The 19,692-nt window shown below is 37.8% G+C and overlaps 1 protein-coding gene across 1 annotated transcript in view; it reads left to right on the top strand.

Moving 5' to 3' along the window:
- l(2)k01209 (uridine-cytidine kinase-like lethal (2) k01209) overlaps positions 1-19,692 on the top strand; it is a 154,597-nt gene that overhangs the window by 27,869 nt on the left and 107,036 nt on the right. The window contains exon 3 of the mRNA XM_090371459.1: positions 14,782-14,888. Within this exon, the coding sequence (XP_090227585.1) occupies positions 14,782-14,888 (107 nt within the window). The remainder of the gene's footprint in view (positions 1-14,781; positions 14,889-19,692) is intronic.

Genomic DNA, 19,692 nt, shown 5'->3' with positions numbered 1-19,692 from the left:
TCTTTATCAAATTAAAGAGAAAATTCTAGTAATCCACAGTACCTCTTCAAAATTTGACTAGAAATTCTATGAGACTGATGTTAATCATGAACCATACTTGATGCTCCAATAAGAATTTGACCAATCATAGCAATAAAATTATCAAGCAACTGTTTTGAATGTGAATTATAAAAGAAAGTATAAGGAAGAATAAATCATAAACAGTTTGCTAGGAAATGAAATGGTGGATTGAAAAGTTCATTTATCTGTAACATTTAACACAATATTCAGTATGCTGGCATAATATGCAATTGCATGGGATGCAGAATGGCTGATCACTTAAATGTAGCTTAGCTAATGTTTTTTGATTTAATTGAAGAAACTAGAAGATGATTTAACTGAAGAGCTAGAAGATGTAAAGTGAAACAGGACTGATAAAGAAATTGCCATTATGAACATATCTTTAAAATGGTTATTGTGAAGCACGCTATGTATGTTAATCATATGATTAACATACAGTGTGTAACTTCTAAACAACTTCTTATAGCTATTTTTAAATATTTATGCTTTTTTTTTTTTTTTAACTTGTTAGCACCAATATCCCCATTCCCACTGCTGAAGTAATTTTTTCAACGATGAAACTTAGTCTCAATCCTAGTGGAACCTTGAGTATTTTTCGGTAAGAGTGAATGAGTTGGGAACAATAAAAATTGTGTTTAGTGACAGTACATATTAGCCAATAACAAAGGTCATAAAGATGTTTTCATGACTAAGAAGGTTCTTTTGAAGGTTTATGGTTAGTATGAATCTTCAAGGCAGAATGCACTGGTCCCAAAGGAACTAGTTATTGTTGATGACTCTATTGTCAGGGAGACGGGGAATATATACTATGCAAGAAGGATAGGTGGAACAGGACCAGGGTATGTCTGCCAGGGGCAAAAGTTGATGATGTTGTAGAACAATATCATCTTTTAAGGGCACAAAAGGTGATATTGTTCTACACGTTGGAACTAATGACATTACGAGTAAGAAATCTGCAGATTTACTCAAGTACAGGTCAATGTTGAAAAAAAGTCGTGAGTTAGGGTTGAATGTGAAAGTGTCTGCAATTCTGCCCAGACACTTTAGGAGGGAGTATATGGTGAGAGCCTTGTCGATCAATTCGGCTCTGGAGAGATTGTGCAAGGCTCGAAGGGTAGAATTTTTTTTTTTTTTTTCAGCCTGGTCTGTGCTTGTTGACAGTAGAGACTGCTTCTACAGGGATGGGGTACACTTAAATAGAAAGGGTGCAAGAATATTTACTAATGCTATCGAGGCAGTGTTAGGTGGGTCGGAAAACTGCTAGCTTGGGGGGGATACACAGACTAAAAGGTTAACAGTGACCGCAGGCAGAGGCAAAAGTGATTCTTGCACCGCTTCTATTAGAATGAGCAGCAGCCTGGAAAGCAAGGTGATAGAGATTTCCATGACTGCTGGGAGTCATAGTGAAACAAGTAAATACATGGGCTGTGTTAGGGTAACTAAGATTAGGAACAGGTGTATGTATACTTGCATGTACACCAATGCTAGGATTATAGTTAATAATTTTTATGAGTTTGAAGTGCTAGTCAAGATGTCAAAGGCAGATATTGGGATATCAGAGATGTGGTGTCACACAGATATAAGCAGTGCAGAATTGCAGTTTGTGCAGTAAAATGTTTACAGGAAGGATAGACAGGACAGGAAGGGAGGAGGGGTTATGCTATTAGTTAAGAAACACACAAAATCTAAGGAAGTGCATCCAATTGATGTTGGTGGATAATGTAATGTTGAGTCTGTTTGGTGTGACATAAGCACTGGGAAAGGAAAAATGAGAGTAGGTGTGTGTTATAGGCCTAATGAATCTGATGAGTATAATGAGTAATTGTGCAGAGAAATAGTGGGCCAATAAATCAGAATGGGGGATTTTAACTTTCCAGATATTGACTGGAACTTGTGGGTTGGTCACTCACACACTAGCAAGACTTTTATGGATTTATTGGATGACTGTTTTTTGCAGCAACATGTTTGAGGGGCAACCACAGGGAGTAATACTCTTAATCTGATTATCAGCAGTGATTATTCATGCATTAAGAATTTGCAGATAAAGGAACCAATGAGTGACAGTGATCACAATGTACTGATGTGGGAATTACTTAAAGATATAACTACCTTCAAGGCTAAAGGGAAGGGCTTTTGCTTTTTGTGGTGACTACAGGAGTCTCAGACATTCAGTTTATCAGCTCAATTAGCTGATAAACTGAATGAGCATTTTGAATTTACATTCACACATGAGGAGTTATTTAATGAGGGGAGTGCCAGAAGTTTATCAAACTCTAACAGGGAGCTAAGTGATTTTGTAATAACTGAGAGCAAAGTGGAGGAGAAATTGTTGAAGTTAAACATAAAAAAGGCACCTGGGGGCGGACGAGATCTATCCAGTTATATTAAAGGAAGTAAGCAAACCCTTAGGCATAATTATAAGATCTTCCTTGCACTCAGGGGAGGTCCCATGGACTGGAGGTGTGCAAATGTATCACCAATTCACAAAGGGGTTCAAAAGGTGATACAAGTAACTATAGACCTGTTAGTTTAACTTGTGTTCCAGGGAAAATAATGGAATCACTGGTTAAAGAAGCATTGCAGGATCATCTAGACAAGACTGTAGTAATAGTTAAGACACAGCATGGGTTTGTTAAAGAGAGGTCTTGTCTGACCAATTTGATTGGATACTATGATGTGATCACAAAGGAACTGAATGCCAAAACTAATTTTGATATCATATACTTGGATTTCAGGAAAGCTTTTGATATTGTTGCACATGGAAGACTGCTATACAAATTGGAGAGGTATGGCATTAAGGGTAAGTTGCTACAACGGATAAAGGGATGGTTGAGTGGGAGATGGCAGAGAGTGGCAATCAGTGGACACTACTCTTTGTGGACAAATGTCAGTGGAGTTCCCCAGGGTTTGTTGTTGTGCCCATTGTTGTTTTGTATATTTATCAATTATATTGATGAAGGTATATTAGGTTTAATGTCCAAGTTTGCAGATGATACAAAGGTTAGTGTGCTACTTCAAGTGGATCTAGGTAAGTTGGGCAAATAGGCTGAGAAGCGGCAACTGAAGTTTTACATTGACAAATGCAAAGTACTGCATATGGGTAGCAATAACTGAAGAGAAACTTACCAACTGTGTTGTACTACACTCAGGGATGTGGAAAGTGAAAAGGACCTGGGGGTAATTGTGCAGTCAAATATGAAGTTCACTGAGCAGTGCAGATGGGTTGCAAGGGCAGGTCATGGAATCTTGTCAGTGATATATAGGAATTTTGCTAGCAGGGACAGGGAGTTGATTATCCCGTTATAGAAGGCAATGGTCAGCCCACCCCTAGAGGCTGTGTACCGGTCTGGAAGCCTCATTTTAGGAAGGATTTAGAGTTGCTAGTACAAAGAAGGGCAACAAGATTTGTGAGGGGAACAAAAGGGTGCTCTTACCAAGAAAGGCTTAAGTTCTGCAAATTGCAGTGCCTGGAGAGTGGGCACCTGTAAGGCGAGCTGATTGAGGTGTGTAAGACCTTGAATGGGTTGTGGAAGCTGAATTCTGATGGGATTCTTCCTCTTGCTCAGATTAAGAACCTGGGGGGCACAGTTTCAAATTGAGGAAAGAAAGTTGTAGAATAGATGTGCGGAAATTTGCCTTTAGCCAGCGGGTAGTTGCTTATTGGAAGAGACTTCCATCTTTCGTTGTGGAAGTTGATAGCCTAAATAAATTTAAGGTTGAGCTGGACAAGCATTTGGAACAAATGGAGGGGAGAAATGGGCAGTTTTTTTGCTGATGCTGCATAAGCTTGCTTTCTTGCATCGATTGCCTCTTCTAATGTTAATTTTAGTTTCTGAAGATAATCTTATCACCAGTTGCCATAAGGAAAGTGTTTTTCTAGTAGACAGAAAATTACATCATCAGACAGAGGCCTATTATTAGTCATAATTACTAAGAATAAAAAAATATATATTTTATTTATCATGAATATTTGTTTAAAATTAGAAAAATGCTAACATTTAAATGCTGGTGGGGTGCAATGGATCATGTGCTTCAAAACTGCAAAGAACACAGGGAGTTGAACTGCCAAGTTCTAAGGATTAATTTAAACAATGTTTACCAACCTTATTTGGCAAACTTTGTTTAAATTATAAACAAAGACTCAGCTGCTAGGATTTGATAAAATCCCATCAGTATAATTAAGGGCTACTTATTTTTAAGAACTATAGCTGTTAAGAAAATAATAATTCTTGTGCTCTGTATTTGTGAAAAAAGTGCTTCATATGTCCACTTCTTTTGTTCATTTTCCATAGTTTTGGTTTCCTGTTAATTTTGCCCACTTTCCTACATTGAAATTTGGCCATAAAGTAGTCAGGGGAATAAAGCCAGTAACTCGCTTTCAGTTTCTGAAAGCTGAGTTTGAATTACTGGCTTTATTTTCAGTATTAATTCAAAGCAGGTTAATTTCCTAAATTAAAAAAAAAAAAAGTATAAATGTTCATAAAGGGACATGGCATGAGTATACAAATAGCTACTGCCCACCAAACCATGTCCACTTGCATTACTAAAATTAGCCTGCTTGCTGACAGGTTAGAAGGGGGAGAAAGCAATAAATATCGTTTGATTTCTGAACAGATGGTGTTAATAGTAAGATTTCAAATTGTGATTTTTCCCACTCATTAAGAATTTATTTAAAGTTTGTGACTAATATGCTCTTTGAGAAATATTTAAGAGAAACCTCTTAAATATTTCTAAGTAAGTGATACTAATGATCCCCAAACAGGAAATGGTTTTTAAACTTACAGTACTGTGTAAAGATTGGAGTTTGGGAGGAAGAAAAAATTTATCTGTGACATTTGAATTTTGACAGATTGTAATTCAAGGAATATGGATGATGGGAGTTTTTACAAGGAATAGAAGCAGAAGGGATAAATGAAAAGGAAGGAAAATTAGATCATTAGATTTTAAAATTGACTGTGAAACTTGTTTCCTTAGGCTTATGAGAAATGACAGAATTGGAGATTTCTGAAGAAAAGGGACATCAGAAACTTAATATCTTAATAACTTATGTAAAAGAAAGAAGACTGAATCATCAAAGACTGAATCATTGTTTTTTTTATAAACTAAATGATTAACTGAATAACATACTATGCATGAATTAATCACAATAGCCAATGCTGGCACTGCAAAATTGCTTGCATTTATAGCAATATATGAGGTGTGGTAATAAAGTTCCCAGACTGGTGCTTATTCTGGTCATTTTCAATCTGAAAATAAATGGAAGTGGTATGTTGTAGTTCAAACATCCTCCACCAAATGGTGGTACAAAGAATGCCCAGTAAGGTGACAGATTGCAAATAACAACCAATTTTCTTAGGTAGTGTTAACATTCTGTGTCATGATTTTGCAATGGGACAATGAATAAATATCAAATTTTGCTTTTAGCTGAGAAAACCTGCAACAGAAATGAATGAAATATTAAAAACTGTTTACAGTGAGGAAATGTTAAGTGGTAACAATCTGTTTGAATGGTATAAGCGGTTCAATTGATGGGTGTGAGGATGTCCATGATGACCCAAGAAGTAGGCATCCATCAACCTCTCAAAATGAGGACTAATTTGCAAACGTTGAGGAATTTGTGGCATGAGATTGACATTTGACTTTCATAATGATGGCTGATAAGTTGGATATGAATAAGGAGACAATTTGTTAAATTCTGCATGAAGATTTAGGAAAAAAGGTGTGTGCAAAATTTGAGTTGCACATCCTCATGAATGAGCAGAGGCAATGAAGAATGTCATCATGCAAAGACTTTATCCAGACTTGTCAAGACAGTTCTAATTTCCTTGACTGTATTATCACTGGATGTGAATGTTGTGCGTTTCAGTATGGCACAGAGATGAAGCATCAGAGCATGCAGTGGACAATGCTGATCTTTTTTCGACAAATAGGGTGAGGAAAAGGAGTTGTTCTCTTGGTTTAGAAACTAGAAGTGCTGAAAAAGTAAAGAATTTGGAAAACAGAGTACAAAAATGAACTGGGACTGAGGAAGCTAACAATATACAAAAATAATTTTATATAAATAAATAAAAAATAATAAATAACAAAAATAAATAACACTGTATTCAGATATGGGAGGGCAATTTTGGCAAGAGGTCTAATCAAGGGATGACAAACATGCAAAATCTGAATACAGTAAATGAAAAGATGATACATAACCAGGAATTTCATCAGGTGACTACTCCTGACTGTGTATCAGGCACATGGTTTCCAAACTTGTCTATAGTATTAAGTCCACACTTTTAGATCAAATTTCTCTGTTGTATATTTGAATTTTTACATTTTTTTAACCATGTTAATTTAATTACTTTTTACCCCTTCCGCACGGTACAAACATTTGTATTATATTTCACATTACACTTTTTAAAATTTGTTTTAAATTTAAAAATTGCATTATTAACTTAATTTTTTACACTGCGTAGGGACTACCTTGTCTGTTAGTATTATGATACAGGCTGCATATTTGCTCCTCCCCCCTTTTCCTAATACTATAGACAAGTTTGGAAACTCAATGCCTGATACATGGTCAGTAGTAGTCCCCTGATGAAATTCCTGACTACGTAGTAGTAGTGGCATGTGATGCAAGAAAGCAAGTGTATGAGCTTTATGCAGCATCAGCCTAAAAAAAAAAAAAAAAAAAAAAAAAAAAAATCTCACCATTCCTTCCAAATGCCTGTCCAGTTCCTCCTTAAATTTATTTAACCTATCAACTTCCACGACAGATGGAAGTTTGTTCCAGCAATTAACCACCCGCTGGCTAAAGGCAAATTTCTGCACATCTATTCTACATCTGTCTTTTCTTAATTTGAATTTATGCCCCCTTAGATTCGTAATCTGAATAAGTGGAAGGATCCCATCAGAATTCAGTGTGCTCAACCCATTCAAGGCCTTATACACCTCAATCAGATCACCACACAGGTGTCTAGCCTCCAGCTGCTGTAGTTTGCAGAACTTAAGCCTCTCTTGGTAAGAGGATCCTTTCATTCCCCTCACCAATCTTGTTGCCCTTCTCTGTACACGCTCAAGCAAATCTACATCCTTCTTAAAATGAGGCCTCCAGACCTGTACGCAGTATGCAAAGCGTGGCCTGACCATTGCCTTATACAGAGGGACAATCACCTCCTTTTCCCTGCTAGCAAAATTCGTATATATCATTGTCAAAACCCCATGACCTGCCCTGGCAGCCTGTCTGCATTGCTCAGAAAACTTCATATCTGCCTGCACAATTACTCCCAGGTCTTTTTCATTTTCTACCACCTTAAGTGTAGTAACACGCAGTTGGTACATATCTCTGGGGTTACTTCTACCCATATGCAGTACTTTGCATTTGTCAAGGTTAAACTTAAGTTTCCACTTCTTAGCCCATCTGCCCAAATTTTCTAGATCCTGTTGCAGTAGCACACTGCCATTACTGTCATTAACAACCCTGCCAACCTTTGTATCATCTGCAAACTTCAACACTAAGCCTGATATACCTTCATCAATATCATTGATAAATATACAAAATAACAGTGGACCCAACACCATACCCTGTGAGACTCCGCTAATAACATTAGTCCACGAAGAGCAGCATCCATTGATTACCACCCTCTGTCTTTTCCCACTCACCATCCTTTTATCCATTGTAGCAACTTACCCTTAATACCATTCTGTTCCAATTTGTACAATAGTCTTCCATGTGCAACAGTGTCAAAAGCTTTCCTGAAATCCAAGTATATATCAAAATTATTTTTTTGCATCCACATCCGGTTCCTTTGTAACCACATCATAATATCCTATCAAATTTGTCAGACAAGACTTTCCCTTAACAAACCCATGCTGTGTCTGAATTATTGCTGCAGTCTTGTCTAAATGATCCTGCAATGCATCTTTAACCAGTGATTCCATTATTTTACCCGGAAAAGAGGTTAAACTAACTGGTGTGTAATTACTCGTGTCACCCTTCGATCCCCCTTTGTGAATTGGGATACATTTGCACATTTCCAGTCCATGGGGACCTCCTCTGAGTCCAAAGGTGATCTCATAATTATGGCTAAGGGTTTGCTTAGTTGCTTAGCCGCCTCCTTTAATATAACTGGATAGATCCCATCCACCCCAGGTGCCTTTCTTATGTTTAACTTCAACAATTTCTCCTCCACTTTGCTCTTAGTTATTACAAAATCATTAAGCACCCTACTACAATTAGATAACCTTCTGCCATTTTCAAACCTTAACTCCTCATGTGTGAATGTAGATGCAAAATACTCATTGTTTGTTTGCTATCTGAGCAGGATCATCAACGGTCGAACCATCGATGTCAAGTGGACCAATCAGATTCATCCCCTTCCTTTTAGAGTTTATATAAGTAAAGAAATCCTTGCTGTTTTTCTTAGCATCCTTTGCCAAGGATTTCTCGTAATCTGCCTTCGCCTGCCTAACCTCCTTTGTGACCTGATTTCAGACTAGCTATCTGCCATAGGCTTTTGATTCGCTTGATAATTTATATGCATCCCATGCATTTTTCTTCTCTGTCACGAGTCTCATTAGTTCATTTGATAACCATTTAGGCCTAAACCTTGAACAATATTTCTTAATAGGTATGAAACTTTTAGTAGCATCCAAGATTAATTCCTTGAATGCTTCCCACTTAGATTTTACTATTGGTAACATTGTCAGTTGATCCCACTGTACAGAATTTAAAAACTGTCTGAGACCACTGTACTCACCTTTATGGAAGCAAAAACCCTTTCCTTTACCTCTGATGGTAATTATATCTTTAAGTAAATCCCACATCAGTACACTGTGATCACTGCCACCTAATGGTTCCTTTATCTGCAAATTCTTAATATAAGAATGATCACTGCTGATAACCAGATCAAGAGTATTACCCTCTCTGGTTGCCTCTCGAACATGCTGTTGCAGAAAACAATCATCCAATAAATCCAAAAAGTCTTGCTAGCGTGTGAGTGACCAACCGACAAGTTGCAGTCAATATCTGGAAAGTTAAAATCCCCCATTATAAGACATTCTGATTCACTAGCCCACTCTATTTCTCTGTACAATTGTTCGTTGTACTCATTCGAGTCATTAGGCCTATAACACACTCTTACTCTTATTTTTGCTGTTGCAGTGCTTATGTCACACCAAACTGACTCAACGGTGTACTGTTCATCTATATCAACTGGATGCACTTCTTTTGATTTTGTTTTTCTTAATTAACAGCATGACACCTCCTCCCTTCCTATCATGTCTGTCCTTTCTGTAGACATTGTACTCCCCAAATTCCAATTCTGCATTCCTAATATCAGTGTGACACCACGTCTCTGATATCCCAACAATATCCACCTTCGATGTCTTGACCAACACTTCAAATTTATTTACTATACTTCTAGCATTGGTATACATGCACCTATTTCTGTTCCTAGTTACCCTGACACATCCCATACCCACCTGTTTCACGATGACCGCCATCAGTCCCTGAAACCCCCCGGCACCCCTCACTCCAGGTCGCTACTTATTCTAATAAAAGTTGTGCAAGAATCACCTTCACCTGTGCCTGCGGCTACTTTTAACCTTTTAGTCTGTGAATCCCGCCCACCAAGCTAGCAGTTTTTCTGACCCACGTAACACTGCCTCGATAGCATCAGCAAATATTCTTGCACCCTTTCTATTTAAGTGTATCCCTTCCCTGTAGAAGCAGTCTCTCCTTTTAACAAGCACAGACCACTTCGAAAAAAATTCTACCCCTTGAGCTTTGCACATTCCCTCCAGGGCCGGATTGATTGACAAGGCTCTCATCATGTACTCCCTCGTATTGTGTCTGGGCAGAATTGCAGACACTTTCAAATTTAACTCCATCTTTTTTTAAATGTATCATCTTTTCATTTACTGCATTCAGATTTTGCATATTTGCCATCCCTTTATTCGACCTCTTGCTAAAATTGCCCTCCCATATCTGAATACAATGTTATTTCTTTGTTATTTATTTTTTATTTATTTGTATAAAATTATTTTTGTATATTGTTTGCTTCCTCAGTCCCAGTTCATTTTTGTACTAGCTTTTTCAAATTCTTTCACTACTTCACTTCCAGTTTCTACTATCCCTTAAACTTCTCTTAGTTCAGGCACTTTGTGTATTTTTCATTCCCATTTTCACAGACACTTGTTTTATGTTACAAACCACACATTATTTATATCCTTTTTGCTTCCTTTACTGCTGCGCTGCACATTTTGGACCATTAGGCCAACCAGTAGAGTGAAAAAAACTCAACCAAAAAAAAACACCAAATAAATTTGAAAATAATAATTAATAAAATGAAATGAAATAAAATACTGACCATTATGCCCCATCTCGACAGAGGACCACGAGGCCAATAATAGTCATGGAATCGCTGCATTTCAAACACTAAACAAATCCATGCAACGACGGAATGATACTAAGATCAAACCGCCGATGCAATAATTTGCATAGCAGTGGTCCTTATGCAGCGAAAAATAATAAAACAGAAAGCCTAGTACTCGCATGGCCAAACCACACCACTGACAAAACAATAGTTGAACTGAAAATATATAGAAACAAATTAGGCTATAGATGGTGGTACGAATGCAGCGTTAGCACATCGTCACGCTACCCCCATGTAAATCCAATTAATCCAAAATTAGAGAGATAAAAAATATATTATTGGCCTCGTGGTCCTCTGTTGAGATGGGGCATAATGGTCAGTCTATTTTATTTTATTTCATTTCATTTCATTTTATTAATTATTATTTTCAATTTATTTGGTCACGTAATGTTGTTAGTTCACGTTTCCACCTTAGTGAGATTTCACATAATTCGGAAACGGGTGCCTACATGGGGACACCGCTAAATTTCTTTTAATTTGCTTAATTTTCTAAATTATTTTAGGAATGTTGCTTCAACATTACCCTTTTCTTCTTTATCCCCTGCCCCCTATATTTTTCTGTTATTGTTATTTTTGTTATTTTATTTGGTTGGGTTTTTTTTTTTTTTTTTTTTTTCACTCTACTTGGTTGGCCATGCTTGCTGGCAAATATCCTATTTTAGCTTATTATAAGCAACTTGTAGTGGATTGTGCTTTTCTGCTGCCACTGATGTTAGCTTTTTTACTATTTTATCTTATTTATTTTTATATATATATATTTTATTTTATTTTTTTTTTTCTTATTTTTAATATATTTTGATTACATTTTTTCTCTCTATTTAATTTTGATTTTATACATATATAGTAGTAATGACAAATGTTGCAAGAAAGCAAGCTTACCAAGAATTAAATAATTCAACCCATCCACTTCCACAACAACAGGTGAAAGTCTCTTCCAACAATCAACCACCTGCCAACTGAAGGCAAACTTCCACACATCTATCTGGCAACCATGCTTTCTCAACTTGAATTTATGCACCTCCCCCATGTGTGTAGTCTCAACAAGTGGGAGTTCCATTAACATTTTAGCTTACTTAATTCATTCAAGGCTTTAAGCACCTCGATCAGATCTCCCACAGGTGCCTAGTCTCCAGATGCTGCAATTTGCAGAACTAGCCCTTTCTAGGTAAGAGCACCCTTTTGTTCCCTTCACCAATCTGGTTGTCCTCTGCAGCAACCATTCCAGCAGATCTGCATCCTTCCTAAAGTGAGGCCTCCAGACCTGTATACTGTACTCAAGATGTGGGCTAACCATAGCCTTATGCAAAGTGATAATCATCTCCTTATCCCTGCTAGCAGAGTTTCTGTATATTATTGACAAAGTCCCATGAGCTGTCCTGGCAGCATGTCTGCACTGCTTAGAGAATTTCATGTCTGACTGCACAATTACCCCTAGGTCTTTCATTCTCCACTACCCTGAGTTTTTTTTGTTTTTTTTTTTATGAAAACCCCAAACACGAAAGGTATCAAAACCTATAGTACTTAATACCGTGCATGGGTTGGAGGAGAAGTATGGGGGGAGGGGGATGAAACTTTGCTCTAGACTAAACATGGGTTTCACTACCCTGAGTGTAGTACCACGCAGTTGATATGTTACTCTGAGGTTACTGCTACATGCAGTACCTTGCATTTGTCCAAGTTAAACTTCAACTGCCATTTCTCAGCCCATTGACCCAATTTTTATACATTTGGTGCAGTAGCTCATCCTGATTACTGTTGCTAACCACCTTGCCAACCTTTGTATCATCTGTAAACCTAGAGATTAAGCCTAGTATACCTCCATCAGTAACATTGATAAATATTGAAGACAACAGTGGGACCAGCACTGAACCCTGAGGAACTCTACTGATAACATTAATCCACGAAGAGCAGTGCCCATTGATAACCACAGTATTCTGCCACTTAACTATCCCTTTATCCATAGCAGTAACTTGTCCTTAATGCCACATTGTACCAGTTTGTACAGCAGTCTTTTATGTGCAACAGTATCAAAATCCTGACATTGGAGGCAAATTGCTGCTATGGATAAAGGGGTGGTTGAGGAGGAGAAGACAGAGTGGTAATCAATGGACACTGCTCATCGTGGACTGATGTTATTAGTGGAGTCCCTCAGGGCTCAGTGTTGGGTCCATTATTGTTTTCTGTATTTATAAATGATATTGATGATGGTATATCGGGCTTAATGTCCAAGTTTGCAGACGATACAAAGGTTGGCAGTGTTGTCAAGGACACTACTGACACTATGCTGCTGCAACAGGATCTGGAAAGGTTGAGCAGATGGGCTGAGAGGTGGCAAATGAAGTTTAACATTGACAAATGTAAAGTACTACACATGGGGAAACAGCAACCCCAGAGCAACGTATCAACTCTGTGGTACTACACTGACAGTGGCAGAGAATGAAAGGAACTTGGGGGTGGTTGTGCAGGCAGATATGAAGTTCTCTGAGCAGTGCAGACAAGCTGCAAGAGTAGCTCATGGAGTATTGTCAATGATATACAGGAATTTTTCCAGCAGGGATAAGGAGGTGATTATTCCATTGTATAAGGCGATGGTCAGGCCACACCTAGAGTACTGTATACAGGTCTGGAGGCCTCATTTCAAGAAGGATGTAGAGCTGCTGGAACGAGTACAGAGAAGGGCAACAAGATTAGTGAATGGAACAAAGGGGTGCTCTTACGAAGAAAGGCTTAAGTTTTGCAAATTACAGTGTCTGGAGACTAGGCACCAGCGAGGTGATCTGATAGAGGTGTATAAAGCCTTGAATGGTTTAAGCATGCTCAATGCTGATGGGATTCTTCCTCTAGCTCAGAAAAATCACCTGAGAGGGCATAAATTCAAATTGAGGAAAGACAGATGTAGGATAGACGTGCGGAAATTTGCCTTTAGCCAGCGGGTGGTTGGTTGGTGGAACAGACTTCCATCCCTTGTGGTGGAGGTTGATAGCCTAAATAAGTTTAAGGCTCAGCTGGACAGGTATTTTGAACGAACAGAGGGGTGAAGTGGAAGTGGGTTTTTTTTTTTTTTTGGCTGATGCTGCATAAGCTTGCTTTCTTGCATCAAATGCCTCTACTAATGCTGATGCTAATGCTAAAGATCCTTCCTGAAATCCTAGTATATGGTGTCAAAAAAAAAAAAATTTTTTTTTTTTTTTCATTCAGTTCCTTTGTCATTGCATCATAGTAACTTATCAGATTGATTAGACAAGACTGCCCCTTAACAAATCCATACTGTGATTGCAGTATAATTGCATAGGTCCTGCTTTACTTTTTTTTTCACCAGTGATTCTATTATTTTTCCTGGAACAGATGTTAAGCTAACAGGTCTGTAAGGTTTTACCTATGTGGAAGTTCTCCTTTTACCAGTGAGTAAGTGGTTGTATTTCCACCCAGTGTTGTGGAAATGGATAGTTAGAATAAATTTTAAAAATTTGACAAATTATTAGAAGAGATGGGCAAACAAAATGGGTATTTTTTGTTATTATTGTTTTTTTGATTGATACCATGTAATTGCATTGGCTGATGCTATATAAGTTTGCTTCCTTGCATCAAATCCCAGTTTTGGTGCCATTATTTGTTTGGTTCACTTTTGATGTTAAATTGGAATTTGGTGCTTTCCCCAAATTTTTCACTTATTTGCATACCTTTGGAGAAAATTGCATGGATGTATGAAAAACTCCTAGGTGTTTAGTTAATTATGAAATAGTTGCCATGTATTCTTTGGAGGAAGTGAAAGTTCAGACCATAACATCATTAATAATGAGAGAGTTGCAACAAAGTTTTTTTTTTTTTTTTTTTTTTTTTTTTTTTGCCATTATGTGATGAGTAAAAGCCTTGTTATTCACCAACATTTTGTTTAGTAAACACTTGTGAATTTGTTTTTAATGTATGCAATAAAATATTTTTTTCCAAAAATTTTACTTCTAAAATGTAATTGTTTTATGGTCTGATGCATTTTATCTTATGAAAAATATGGAATTAAGTTGAACAAAATGACTTCAGTGTGTGTTTTTTATTGTTATTATTAAGTTTGAAATTATCTGTGGTTGGCCTATCATGAAATTGTGATCTGAATATCTAATAGCTTCATTTCATCTCGGATAAAATAAAAATATTTATTAATTTTGACACATAATTAATAAAAATTGATAGTGCCTGTAAATAGGACTAATTATGTATAACATAACACAGAAATCAAACTTGTTTAAGACAAAAATTGTTGATATATTAGATTTTTAAGTTGTATTCTTTTTATGTCTAATAGGTATTTGTGGTGGAAGCGCCTCTGGTAAAACCACTGTAGCAAAGAAAATCATAGCAGCTCTGGATGTGCCCTGGGTAACTTTGCTCAGTATGGATTGCTTTTACAAGGTATGCTTGTAAAATATCAGGGAGGTATGGCATATTTTGCTTGTAGATTAAGCACAATAGTCAGTATTGGTGTTTCTTTGTTTGCTAAAAGTATGTTGCAAAACTAGTATATTTCTTATGGAATGTGCTCTGTCTTTATTGAATTGTTCAAATCAGTGAAAAAAAATGTTTTTGTAAAATTTTATTTTTGTTTGTTTATATTCTTATGGTTATCTTAGTGCAGTTTTTCCAACTACTTTATTGGTTTTGTTTTCCAATTTAAAAAAAAATGTAGGGGCATAAGTATTATATGACGTGAACATATAATATGAAAACTAAACATGCAAACTGGGTATCATAGTTTGTGTTCCTGAGAATAATTACCCAAATATCAAATTACCGTATTTCCCCATGTATAAGACGCACCTTAATTTTGGGGCCTGAAATTTGAAAAAAAATGTATTACATAAAGTTATACTGTAGTTTTTAGTGTTTTGCACCAACCTTGCGTAAAAATAAAAATAAAAACACCAAGGAAACTGAACTTTTGATAACTATGTTTATAATAAATTACAATACCCTGTATTTACAATAAATTTAACTTTACAATAAACTATACATATGGATTATTAAAATCTGCTACATTACAATCAATAAAATGCATTAAAATATACTAGATTAAAAGCGATAAAAATCGTAGCTTTCAAAGGCTCCAGCCTTCTTCTTCAGCGGTGTTTTCTTGTTCTGCAGTACATCTTTAAATATCAGTAGGTTAATGGTACTCCTCACGTGTTTTCATTCACACGTGTTCCGTTCTCTTGCGTTGTGGAACCGGAAGTGGCTCGAGCGGAAGTCATACGGAACCGTTCATCCCTTCTGAGGATAGTGGTCTCAAAGATGGGATGAATCCGCGTACCTCTATCTCTATTAATGTTAATTGTAGAACAAATCCGCAAACTCTCGAGCCACTTACGGTCCCAGAACTTATGCGCCCGATCGGTGATGATAGCATCACCGATCGGGCGCATAAGAAGATGAACGAGTATTTAACATTACCAAGTGGTATCAAAAGAAGATCCTTAATATATGGATCGAAAAATTACATAACAATTTATACCACATTAGGAGAGGTAAAAGGCAGTGCTTGGATAAGATAAATGACAAGTTGACTCCGATACACTTAGCAGGAGTGGTTAGTGTGGTAGCAGCTAAAGCAAAACAAATTTCGGACAGTTATAGACGGAGACAAATGGGGAAGTTTGACAAGCTTAGAGAACAAACCAAGCTTAGGGGCAATAGTGATAGCACCACCAAGGATTTTGTGGTGAATATGAGCAATAAACAATTAACTAAAGAGCAATTGGAGGTTCTAAATTTAGGACCGAAATTTGCCATGGTACTGCCCAGATTACCCGTTGCAGAAGTAGCAATGGGCGTGGAAAGGGCTATAAACAAACTTCCCGAAGCTACAGCTAATGAAGTTCGAGTAAAAGTAGCAGCGATCCTAAGTCAAGCTAAAGATGCCCCCTCCAATCTTAATGTGAAGCAAAAATTAGCGCTAAGAAGCCTTAAACAAGATGATAGCATCGTAGTCCTACCCGCGGACAAGGGCAGAGCAACTGTGGTTCTTGATAAGGAAGCATATAGAATTAAAGCGTTGGGTTTATTGGAAGATCAGATGACTTATAAAGTTATTCAGAAAAGTCCACTTCTTAGTTTGGAACGGCAAGTGAACAGAATGGTGCAGGGTTGGCTTAAGTCTAACAAAATTTCTAAGGAACAATATTGGATGTTGCACGCTACAGGTAGCCAAATGCCAAAATTTTATGGCTTGCCTAAAATTCACAAAGTAGATGTTCCACTTAGACCCATAGTCCCATTTATAGGCAGTCCAACCTATGCACTTTCTGGTTTCTTAGCCAAATTATTATCCCCATTAGTGGGACTTTCAGAATACAGTATTAAAGATAGTAAAGAATTTGTGCAGTTTATTAGAAGCCAACCCATAGAAGAGAATGAAATCATGATCTCTTTCGACGTGAAATCGCTATTTACATGTATTCCGATTGAGCATGGGGTGTGGTGTGCACACATGACGTTACAGAGGGACACCACCCTAAATACTAGAACGCAGCTAAAGCTGGAGGATATTGAGAAAGGAATAGAGTTATGCCTCTCAAGCACCACTATGGTGTTTGACAATACTATGTATAAGCAGGTTAATGGTACAGCCATGGGCTCCCCCATTAGCGCAATTATAGCTAATTTAGCTATGGAGGAGCTCGAGGCCAGAATATTTAATGCTAGTATTCTCCCTATGCGCCCCTGGAAAAGGTATGTGGATGATACGTTTTCAATTATTCGGAAGGGGAGTGAAGATCAGGTGTTGAACATCTTAAATGACTTCTCCCCATTCATACAATTTACATCGGAGGTGGAAGAAGGAGGGGTTTTGCCGTTCCTAGATGTGTTGGTCTGTAGGGAAGATCGACAGCTAAAGACTAGGGTATATAGGAAGTCCATGTGTAAAGGGCAGTATTCGCATTACAGCTCAGCTCAGACCAACCATCATAGGAACAGTGTGATAAGAACTTTAGTTGATAGAGCAAAATCGCATTGCAGTACCTCCGATGATAGAAAGTTAGAGTATGAACGGGTCACGACGGATCTTGCAAAATGTGGTTCCCCCAGAGGATTATAGAGAAATATGTTAAAGGAAATCGGAGGAGAGGCGAGCATTTTACACCAATAGCCACTGCATACATTCCCTACTATCCGGGTTTGACTGATCATATAGCTAGAATACTAAGAAAGTACCAGACACGTTGTGTGCAGCTTCCAGGGCGGAGGCTGCACACAATCGTGTCTCAGGTTAAAGAGAACACAAGTGGGGTCGTATATAGCATTAGATGCCCGGATTGTGGGGAATGTTATGTAGGGGAAACAAAACGCCGTCTTAAAGATCATCTGGGGGAACACACTAAGGCAATAAGAAATGCAGAATATGGCAAGTCCGCCGTGGCCGAGCATTTTTGGGAGAAGCAACACCAGATCTCCCCGGACGATGCTATCATCACCGATCGGGCGCATAAGTTCTGGGACCGTAAGTGGCTCGAGAGTTTGCGGATTTGTTCTACAATTAACATTGATAGAGGTACGCGGATTCATCCCATCTTTGAGACCACTATCCTCAGAAGGGATGAACGGTTCCGTATGACTTCCGCTCGAGCCACTTCCGGTTCCACAACGCAAGAGAACGGAACACGTGTGAATGAAAACACGTGAGGAGTACCATTAACCTACTGATATTTAAAGATGTACTGCAGAACAAGAAAACACCGCTGAAGAAGAAGGCTGGAGCCTTTGAAAGCTACGATTTTTATCGCTTTTAATCTAGTATATTTTAATGCATTTTATTGATTGTAATGTAGCAGATTTTAATAATCCATATGTATAGTTTATTGTAAAGTTAAATTTATTGTAAATACAGGGTATTGTAATTTATTATAAACATAGTTATCAAAAGTTCAGTTTCCTTGGTGTTTTTATTTTTATTTCTACGCAAGGTTGGTGCAAAACACTAAAAACTACAGTACGAATATACCCAACCTCAGAGGCCTGTTTGAAGAATTACATAAAGTTATTGAACTCAAGTTTTATTCATCATAAAATTCATACAACTCCTCATCACTGTAAAAACTCCCATCCATTAGCTTGTCCTCATCTGTGTCTGATGACGAATCAATGTTGTCATATATTGCCTCGTCCTCAGTTCCATCTATGACATCTGAAATGCCACACTTTTAAAATGACTTGACAACCATCTCAATCTTGATATTATCCCAGGATCTTTTCACCCAGGTACAAACTTCTCCTATAGTTGGTTTCTTCACTCTTCCTGCTGGTGTCAAATTGTCCCCAGAAGACTTCATCCATTGGTTCCATTCAACTCTCATGGCAGCTTTGAAGGGTTTGTTAATGCTGACATAAAGTGGTTGGAGCTGGGATGTCAAGCCTCCAGGTATGACGGGAAGTTTTGTTTTTTGCTCTGCAGCAATCTTCTTTGCATTTTTTGTTATGTGTGCCCTGAACTGATCAAGCACCAATAGGGCAGGTTTGCATAAGAGCCCACCTGGTCTCCTGCTCCAAACTTTTTCAAACCAGATCTTCATCTCATCCTGATCCTTCCAACCTTTGTCATGAACGTGGACAATCACTCCTTGAGGAATGTCTTCTTTTGGCATTGTTTTGCGTTTGAAAATCAGCATAGGAGGCAGCTTGGTTCCGTCGGCACAACAACTGTATAATGGCTCTTTTCACGTCCAGTTGTCTTCACAGTTACAGTTTTCATCCCCTTCTTATCAACAGTTCTGTTACTTGGGACATCAAATTGAAGGGGGACTTCGTCCATATTTGCAATCTGTCCCAACTCAAACTGATGTCTTCCAACATTGAATGACAAAACGATGAAATTCAAGGACCTTCTGCTCATAGCTTTCAGGCATCTTTTGGGCAAGTTTGGTGTGTGTACACATGCTTAGTCCATTCCGTTTCACAAACCTGAAGCACCAATTGTGTTCTACTTTGAAATCAGTAACTTCTTTTTCATCAGCAATTCTTCTTGCCTCATGCTGAACCATCTTTGTGGACACAGGAATTCCAATTGCCCTTTGCTCTTCAATCCATATCTTCAATTCCCTCTCTAAATCAGGCCATTTTGCTGACTTGCCTCTCATGGCCTTCTTCTGCCGTGGCGTTTTCAGTAGGGTTTCTTCTTCCTGTAGCCAGTCTCGGATTGTTTTCTCAGTTGGAGGAGGACAAACTT

Source organism: Mastigoproctus giganteus, chromosome 4 (assembly GCF_048544385.1).
Source record: "Mastigoproctus giganteus isolate SK-2022 chromosome 4, ASM4854438v1, whole genome shotgun sequence".
Taxonomy (NCBI): domain Eukaryota; kingdom Metazoa; phylum Arthropoda; class Arachnida; order Uropygi; family Thelyphonidae; genus Mastigoproctus; species Mastigoproctus giganteus.
The sequence above is the reverse complement of the archived record's forward strand: the minus strand, read 5'-3'. Positions and strand labels throughout refer to the sequence as shown.